We start from the raw sequence: 9,436 nt of genomic DNA, 5'->3' as shown, positions 1-9,436 counted from the left end.
GGAGGAGGCCAGGCCAGGGATGGAGCCCGGAGCAGCTCTCTTGGGCCAGGGGCTGAGTTAATCTTGGAGGGGAGATGGATGTTATAACAAGACCTGCCCCATCCTGGCCTCAACCTCCCAGCTCCAAACTCCTGCTCCAGCAGAGGCACATGGGGTAGGGATGGGGGTGCACATGTGGGCTGGGTGCAACTTTTAGAAGTCTATTTATCTCCACGCCAAGCATCTTCCCAACCAGGCATGCCCCTTGCTCTGTCCCCAGGGAGGGGCGCTGAGCTCCTGGGTAAAACACAGGTCCTTTCTACCAGGCTGAAATCTCTTGGGAACCCTTTCCTGGGGTGAACGCACTGCCTCTGCAAGGGTGGGCATCTGCGTGATACTTCTCCCCTGCCCCAGCGCGAAGGGCACATCCGTCTCAGAGCACACACCCTGCCCCATGCAGGCGAGTGGGGCTGCTGGATGCATTAGTATTGGCCTGGGATGGTTTTGAAAGGTGATGCCTTGGAGACCTGGGGATTTGATTCCTGGCGCGTTGTCTGGACCCTCAGACAGCTCCCTTCACTGCACAGGGGGTCTCGGCCCCAGGCTGGGAGGAGGGTATGACAGACGGTGCCAAGCCTGGGCCGGTGCTTGGTGCATCTGCTAGGAAGGGCGGGGGGGCTGGGGCTGACTTTGGGGATGGCCCAGTCTTTTGCTCCGGGTCCAGGCCTGAGATTCACAGGTTCTGGGTTCGAGCTCTGCCAAACCTTCTTAAGTGACTTCGATCTTGGCTTCCCGTCAGCCCAGGAAGGGTGACCGGTCTGTCTCCCCGTGGAGGGGGGCGGGGGTCTGCAAGCAGCTGCCCCAGCAGATCCCATCAGTGCTGGTTTCCTTCCTCCCCTCACCCAGGTCCTGGACAACCTCGACAGCCACCTGCAGCGCTCCGAGTACTTCCGCTTCCTCTGGTTTCCGCACAGCGAGAACGTCAGCGTCATCTACCAGGATCACACCAGCAAGGTGCGGCCTCCTGCCGGGGTGGAAGGGGCCCCAGGGACCCCCTGGCCCAGCCCCAGTCTGGCTGTGCCAGCGATACCATCAGTGGCACTGAGCTGGGCCCCATTTTGGGAGTGGGGTTGGGGGCTGGACCCACGCGCATCAGAGCAGCTGGTCGATCCCCTTGCACATCTGCCCTGTCCTTGCAGTCTCCCTCCTCCATGGGCAGCTGGTTTTGGGACTACGCCATCGGCTACTACTTGCTGGAGTTCCTGCTCTGGGTCAGGTAGGGCCTGATTCGGGGGCTGGCGCTGTGTTGCGGGGAGAAAGGGGGTGGGTTCATGCACCAGTCCTGAGGCTCCTAGGTGGTATTTCCCATGGGTAGTTTTCTATCCCTGCAAGATGCCATATTTTCATGAATGGAACATGCACTGTCCCTCCCCCAAAAATCAGCTGCTGGAAATGGAAGTGCATATCATAACTGAGGAAATAAGGTAACAGCAGTTGCAGCTGCTTAGCTACCAGGGGAAATGGGAAGTAAGGTGGCTCTGCTGCCCACCGGGCTGCCTAGCTGCCGTCTGTGGACACGGTCTCTTCCCCTCCCACCTCACCCCACAGAGGCTCTCAAGGAAAGAGCCTTTTTCTCCCCTCTGAGCGTGTTGTATACAAGAAAATACGGTAAATCCAGGGCTATGGCAGCAGCCAATTAGCTGGTTCCTCTTTGTGATGGGCGCTGTGATTGGGAAGGGGGAGGAGCTTGGCTTGGGTTAGATGCCGCCTGGGTTCTTTTCCAGCTCTGCTACTGACTCACGCCATCTCCTTGGGTGAGTCCATGCATGGCTGTGTGCCTCAGTTTCCCCATTCCTGCAAGGTACCAGTCTCAGTCACTGGGTGCAGAAAACAAAACAGGAAGGGTCATGATGCCCCTGTATAAATCTGCGGTGAGGCCGGACCTTGAACATTGTGCCCAGTTCTGGTCCCCACGCCTCAGAAAGTAGGAAAGGTGCGGAGAAGGGCAGCAAGGATGACAGGTGACATGGAGGTGTTTCCCTAACAGGAGAGACTAAAGAGGCCAGGCCTGGTCAGGTTAGAAAAGAGACGCTTGAGGGGGACATGAGCGGGGCTTACAGAAGTCTAAACGGTGAAGAGAAAGTCAGTAGGGGTTGTTTGTTGACTGTCTCTCCCACGCAAGGACAAGGGGTCACAGCATGACACCAGTACAGCATCAGTTTACACCCGCGGCTGGGAGGTGCTGCAGACTGAGGGCATTCTGGGGGAATTCAGCCTGTGCGAAGGCCCAAGGCATGTCTGCATGTTCAATTAATAAACTCTAGGTAATGTGCGTTACATCTAGTCCCTCCATTGTGAGGCACTAGAAAAATGAACTTTAGCCTATTTTCATGTGCATTAGCTAAAGAGCACAGGTTTTTGTGACACGTTGATGCACGTGCAAGTACGCTCATGCGCATTAAAGCGCACCTGTAGACGTGCCCAAGAAGGATCTCATGTGCATATGAAAGAGAGAGATGGCGGGGAGGGGTTGTTGCTCGGTGTTTAGCTCTTGGGGGGCTGCATACTTCTAGGCAATGGCTTAGCCGTCCCAATTCCTTGCTGCTGAGGCGGAAAATCTGTCCCTAAAACATGCCTCAGTCCCGAAACAGTCTGCAGCCCGGTCCTGGGGCACCTCTGATTTGGCACGAGACTGTGCTGCCCTCCAGTGTCCAGAGAGCCGAGGTGCCAGCGCTTGCCCGTCTGTCAGGGCGCCTGGTTGGGATTTTTAGTCTGACAGACACTGACTGTGCTGAATTCAACCCTTGCAGTAGGAACATCCTTGTTTTGCTGAGAAAAGGGGCAGTCCCCGTCCTGGCATCGGCAGTGCTCACCTCTCTCTGCTGTCACCTCTGGCGGGCTGTCGGCTGGGGTGGGAGCTTCTCTGGGCAGGGGGGGCTTGCAGAGGTGATCTGGGGGATCTCTCCAGTTGATTGTGGAGATCCCGGGTCCCTGGATTCCCAGGCAATGCCTCAGAGGGGACTTTCCTGGCTTATGATCCTACTATCCGCTACCCCATGGGTTGGACGCAGGCATGGGCGGATCTCGGTTTATGAAAAGGGGGCACATTGTCACATATAGCACAGTGCATATTTTTCTCCTGCTAAAGAGAAACTAGAAGCTTTATTAATATGCTAACAGGCGAGAACTATATTGCTTAGTTTAAGCTGAAGCAAAAACAAATATAGCTTTGTGAAAATGGTCACTGATTTTTTAGATCGTATATGAAGTTAAAAAAAAAACACACAACAAAGTAGGCTAAGGAGAGTGTATCATTATAGTTAAATGTACATCTCTTATTTGGATTCATAAAACAGCCGTCTTGAGCATCTTGTCAGTGGCGGTTACAGAGGAGAGCGGGTAGGTAACCCCTGTGAAGTGGAGTGTCATCCCCATTGGTTTTGCACTCCAGTGTAAGCTACCCTGGGATCACACATGGGCAGACGTGTAGCTATCCCAAGATACATCTCTGTGCCATGGCTCCAGGCAGCTGGGGGCAGGTGCCATCCTGCTTGCCTTGAGCAAGTGGCTGCCCTGGGCTAGGCATGGACAGACAGCAGCAGAACTGGTGTGACTGGGGCCGGTTACTTCGGGGTCAGCCCTTCCTCTTCCCATGCCCCAAGGCTGCTGGAAGGCAGCGTGGGTGGAGCGGTTCGTATCCCACCCCATGCACAGCAGCTGCAGTTCCCTGCAAAATGGGCCCGTGCCGGCTGCTCTTACCCTGGTCTCCTCCCCGCAGCACGTTCCTGCCCTTCCTGGTGCCCTGGATCAACCGCGGCTTCTTCTGGCTCCTCTTCACCAGCAAGGGGGAGAAGGTTGACCTCAGCTACAAGGTCTTCAACTACGAGTGCCGCTTCAAGCAGCATGTCCAGGACTGGGCCATCCCCATGTGAGATGCTCGGGACGGGAGCCTGGGTCCACGTGTCTGTGACTCCCACTCCGCAAGGGTTTGCCGGGAGGGATGGAGGTTGTATAGGTCCTGGCATCTCCCCCACTCCCCGTCACACCTAGGCTGGACCCAGGCTCCGCAGAGCAGCGCCAGGGAGGGACACGTGCTCCAAAAACCTCCACTGCTCCAAAACTGGGGGAGCTGGATGGGTGCCCAGCTCCGTACAGTCAACAGCCCCATTCCCAAAAGGGCCAGGCCAAGAACTCAGGGCCCGGCAATCTGGGAGGGAGAGATTCAGCAGGACACGGGGGGCTGCGAGCACTCGGCAGCCTCCTATTATATCGGCCTTGCCACATCGTCCAGGCAGCGAGAGCCAGAGCCGGACAGGACTGCCGGTCTCGCGACTGCCCCAGCCTCTTGCCGACAGGTGACGTCCACTTGGGAGCACGAACCCCCCTGATAGACACAGAGACTCGCAGGCATCGCCTCCTGTTTGTGGCACCTTTTTCCTTGACACTGCTCTCGTTATACTCCTGTAGCAATTAGCGTAGGTCGTGCCACCATCCCACTCGCCCCTCTCACCCTCCAGCTTCCCAGCTCAGACTCGCTGCCTGCTCCCTATTGAGAGGGGCTAACGTGAAGGGGCTAACGGGGCAGCCTTGGGGAGCAGGAAGCACTTCACTGAGGGCCTTTGCCTTGGAATAAGCATCCCAGGAGCAGGGGAAATCTCTCCCGAGCAATGCACGGGAGAGATGTCCAGGGGTTGCCCTCACTGCCGCTGTGTGCCTCACCTGCCTTTGTGGGGTGGGGGTGTCTGCTTCCCGGGCAGTGAGAAGACAAAGGATGCCCTCCTGGAGCTGAAGGCCACGCTGGAGAGCAGCCCCAAGGTGGTGGCTCACTACCCCGTGGAGGTGCGCTTCGCCCGGGCAGACGGCATCCTGCTCAGCCCCTGCTTCCAGCGCGACAGCTGCTACATGAACATCATCATGTACAGGTGGGATCCGGCGCGTGGAGGCGCGGGTCGGGGGGTGCAGTGTACGACACTCCCCAGACACCTGCCCGACATTCAGAGAGGCGCTGGGAGCTGCTGCCGTGCCGTTTCCTTCCTAATCGGTGATCCCTGGAGAGGTTCAGGGGGACCTGAACCAGGAGGGCCAGCTCCAGGTGGGCCAACCACTTCTGTGTGCTGTGCCTCAGTTTCCCTACCTATAACATGGGGTGACAGTGTGGGGGTGTCAGGTCTGTATCTTGTTCCCACTTGGCTTCTCGTAGGGGCCCTGTGTCTGCACTGAGCACCGCAGGCTCAGGGGCTGGTGAATAGGGCTCCTAAGTGACATGGTGAGGCCAGACTTCCTTGCATACGATGCACACCTTTTCCCCCAAAATCAGCTCTCTCCTCAAACTGGAGTGCATCTATTAAGCGGGGAAGGGGATTTTCTACCTGGGGTTGGAAACACCTTGTTCCTCGGTACAACGGCTATGGATTACTCTTCAGGCGGCTGAGGGAGTCGCTGGAAGTAATGTCTCATTGTTCTTCACTCCGCCGGTGTTAACAATTGTCTCTCCTTTTTAACCAACTTCTGTTCCACTAATCAAGCTGCCCTTTCTTAGGGCAATTTTGGCTGTCTGCTGGCTTATTTCACAGCCCCTTTAGCCCCTTAGCATTTTTCAAAGCTACAGATCCACCCATGGAGACCATTCAATTTTAGTTGTGCAAGAAAGGGAGGGCGAGTGAGTGAAACAATTGACTATCTCTCGTCATACAAGAACGAGGGGTTATAAAATGAAATTAAGAGGCAGTCCATTTAAAGCTAACACCAGGAAGCTCTTTTCCATCCAGCGTGTCAGTAAAATGTGGGGGCTTGTTGCCACCAGATGCAGTGGAAGTGGCAAGTTCAGCCAGATTCAGTCGCTATTGAGCATGGGAGCAACCTTTGCATCAGGCCTTCCTGGACCTTCATGCTGGAGGCTGCGAGTAAGAGAGGAACAGTGTAAAAAACCCTGGTCAGACCCATGTCTGTCTCCCTCTCAGCATCTGCTCCCTGCCGCTATGTAACATGGGAGACTGGGCAAGAGGGATGTATGGTCCCAGGCAGTACAGGGCAGGTCTTATGTTCTTACATTTTTATGAGTGAGCTGTAGATTAGGCTCTACACCTTCCCCGCTTAATAGATGCACTCCAATTTAAGGGGAGGGTTGATTTTGGGGGGAAACGTGTGCATTGTATGCAAGAAAGTACGGCATCACCCTGTTCTCGAAAGTCATAACTCTGGGGAAATCTTTTTTATCTTTATTCTGCTCCTGAAAAACAAGTTGTATATTATATTTGGGGTGTGTCGTATGCAAGTAAATATGGTAATGTGCTTTATTGACTGATATCGCCCTGCCTCCAGGCCCTACGGGAAGGACGTACCCCGGCTGGACTACTGGCTGGCCTACGAGGGCATCATGAAGAAGTTCGGAGGGAGGCCACACTGGGCCAAGGTACCACTACAGACAGGCCTGCAGCTCAGGGTGGGGAGGGGGCAGATCTTGCCACCCAGTTGGCCCCACTCTGTGTGCGCCAGCCCCCGGCAATGGAGAAGCGCCAGCATGGGCTGGAGGCAGTGTGGACACCTCTGACTGCAGACCCAGTTCTTCCTGAATCCTCTGCCTTTAGTGGTGTCTGTTAGGGGGAGGGAGGTGGTGGGACCAGCGTGGGTATGTTGCTCCCAGGCCTTCCCCAGTTCCCCAGCTGGGTTCCCAATGCTTAGCTTCCTTCCCCAGCAGCAGCGAGCACCATGCACTGGGCAGGAGGAGCGGGGCTGGGCAGGTAGGGTGATCAGCAAGATCAAAGCAGGGCCATCTGCAACTAGATCATCCCAGCTAAGGCTTTGTTTAGCTGGGTCTTCAAAACCTCCAAGGATGGGGATGCCACCACCTCTCTGGTAGGATGATCAGCAGCATACCTGCAGGAAGGTGAAGAGCTCATGGAGTTCAAGGGAAGATCTTTAATAAGACTGTGGTGGGAAGTGGGGGAGATGTTCCTGGGAGCCAAAGGGAGATGGGACAAAAGCTGGCATGGTTTAGCTGTGAGCCACATCTCACAAGGCTCAGCGGTACCCTAAAGCCTGGGACATATGGACTGCAATGGGGTCCGGTGCCTATTTCTTCTTCTTCCCACATGTGAGCCTTGCAGACCTTCTCTGTCCTGAGTCAAGGGAATAGCCATTACTGGACACTGCTGACCCTGGGTGTGTGAGGCCAGCTGGCCCCTTCCAAGGGGTGAGGGCTCTGTATCACCTGGGGCTATAAAGCTTCATATAGCAGTATAACCCATGGAGGGCAGACAGTTAAATCATGCCAAGGGCCCTGGGCATTTGTCAGATGTCAGTGATTATGACCCCTCCCCAAAGCAAACCCTCTTATTTGAGCGGGGATAGCTTGGTCTCAGCTGATAGCCTCTCCTTAAGACTTGTCCCCATGCTCAGAGCAGGCCTCTGTGCAGCTGCTCACCCCTCGTTAAGTCTAGTTGCCTTGGCACTCAGGGGGCACTGCCTGCAATACCAGACTTGAGCTGGACCGGACCTAGTCTGCTTCCAGGCTGGGAATAACACAGGATGGACAGGCTGGGTCATTATAGAGCATCTTGATGTGCTTGTGATCTGGAAAATGCCCAGCGAGGTGAAGGTGCATGTATAAACACACATACACACACACACGTGTGCATGTCTCAGCTTTGCTCTCACAGCAGCTCCAAAGGGGCTAGCGAGTGGTGAGCAGCAGACAGGGTCTTCTCTTGCAGGCTCACGCCTGCACCCGGAAGGACTTTGAGAAGATATATCCCGGCTTCCCGAAGTTCTGCTCCATCCGGGAGAAGCTGGATCCTACAGGGATGTTCCTGAACACGTACCTGGAGAAGGTGCTCTACTGAGGGTGGACGGGGAAGGATGGATGGTCCCCTGTGCTCCATCCCTGGAGGCAGGGGCACTGCTCCTGGTACAGTTCCCTTCTACTCCCAGATCCCTTGGAACTGAACCAAATCCTTATCCAAGAGCACTGCTCCCCTGGGGTGGTCCAGCTTTGACCTGGGGTAGGAGGAGTGGATCCAGCATCTGTTCAGGGGCTTAGATTAGATGACCCTTCGAGTTCCTGCCAGCCTTAGGGCTCTACGATCCTATATGTCTCTTAGCTAAGTTGCTCTTGAGTCTCTGTCTCCTTTGTGTCTTGTACAGCTCCAAGCGCTCATACCTCAATAAAAAATCCTGACCGAGTACCATATTTCTCATGTGCAACACACCCCAGAAGCAAGATATGCACCTTGCTTTTAAAAGGGAGAATGAAGAGCTCTTTCCTTGTAATAAGTTATGGGGTAGCAGCAGCAAGGGTGCTGAGCCAGCTCCGTGGAGATCACTGCAGACTTTACTTTCAGTTTTGTCTGAAAATGCTCTTACTGTATTCCCCATATAATGCACCCTCCGGCTTCCAGCAGCTGTTTTTGGGGAGGAGATGTTGGGGAGGGGGAGATGCATGTTGTATGCAGGAAAAGACAGAAGAAACTGTCCCGTTGTGCTGTCGGCTTGTGTGTTCATTCAGGGGGACTTCGGGTGAGGCAGGGCTACAAAATGGTCAGAGACTTAGAGAGCTACCCAGCAGTTTTGTGGATGCTGGGCAGGGTGTTGAGAGCCTGCAAGGGTTGGATTTGTTTTAGAGGGCACAGACCTCTAAAGGCCGCGGACTCCAGCATCACCAGCAGACAGCTGGAGATGGAGGAAAGCTGAGGGTGATAAAGTCTGTGCCGTAGGCAAAGATAGTGACCAAAAAAAATGACGTTGCCTGGTTAAAGAGCTGCAGAACTACCCTGGAGGGACGTTGAATCCAGAACAGGATCTTTCACCACCTGCAGAACAGAGCCCCAGTAGCAAATAGGCTGCTTCACCCAGCTTGTTGCAAGCAGCTGCAATTAAGCTGCCAGTGAAGAGCAAACCTTGTCCCCTGGCTGTTTCCATGCTGTGTGTGTGTGTGGGTATGGGGGGGGTGTGTGTGCGCGTGTGCACGCGCGCGTGTGTGTGTGGACAAAGCACGGGGCTTGGCAGCTCCATAGCCATCATCTCACAGGGCACGGCCCTGACCAGGCAGCTCCTTCCATGGGGCAACCATGGCACAGACATGGTACCTGGTCCCCAAGATGCTGCGAGTGTTGAGGGGCCTGCTGTGTAGCGGTCCTAACCCTAAGGACCAGCAGGAAGCAGAGGATGTTGTCCACCCTCTGTATGGTGCCATTTCTTGCCCATCCTGGCAAGGCAGCACTGCCTAGGACCCTCACTGCATGCAGAGAACGTCAGCCAGCTCCCAGCCACCTGCCTGTGAACCAGGCCACAGGGACCTTTCCCTTGCACACTCCTTTGGCAACAGAGACTGGCTGGGATGGAGGCACAGGCTTGTGTTCCTGCTTAGCACTGCTGGAGAGCCAGCGTACTGAGCCCTAGAAACTGGCACAGGAAGCCAGCAGGAGAATTCCCAATTTTATACTGGGGATCAAGGACACAA

The 9,436-nt window shown here is 55.2% G+C and overlaps 1 protein-coding gene across 2 annotated transcripts in view; it reads left to right on the top strand.

The window, feature by feature from the left end:
* Nucleotides 1–8,160, top strand: part of LOC109300224 (L-gulonolactone oxidase-like) — a 49,085-nt gene extending 40,925 nt beyond the window's left edge. Inside the window, exons 7-12 of one of the 2 annotated variants that reach the window (XM_019520867.1) lie at nt 886–993; nt 1,179–1,255; nt 3,758–3,907; nt 4,737–4,901; nt 6,301–6,391; nt 7,692–8,160. In XM_019520867.1, the coding sequence (XP_019376412.1) occupies nt 886–993; nt 1,179–1,255; nt 3,758–3,907; nt 4,737–4,901; nt 6,301–6,391; nt 7,692–7,820 (720 nt within the window). In that variant the 3' untranslated portion in view covers nt 7,821–8,160. Of the gene's footprint in view, nt 1–885; nt 994–1,178; nt 1,256–3,757; nt 3,908–4,736; nt 4,925–5,013; nt 5,040–6,300; nt 6,392–7,691 lie in introns of those variants that run through there. The other variant, XM_019520868.1, reaches the window with a different exon arrangement.
* Nucleotides 8,161–9,436: the final 1,276 nt, after the last annotated feature.

This window comes from Gavialis gangeticus, unplaced genomic scaffold, assembly GCF_001723915.1.
Source record: "Gavialis gangeticus isolate Ggan-Ray unplaced genomic scaffold, GavGan_comp1, whole genome shotgun sequence".
NCBI lineage: Eukaryota > Metazoa > Chordata > Crocodylia > Gavialidae > Gavialis > Gavialis gangeticus.
Note: the sequence above shows the minus strand (reverse complement) of the source record. Positions and strands in the feature narration are given on the sequence as shown.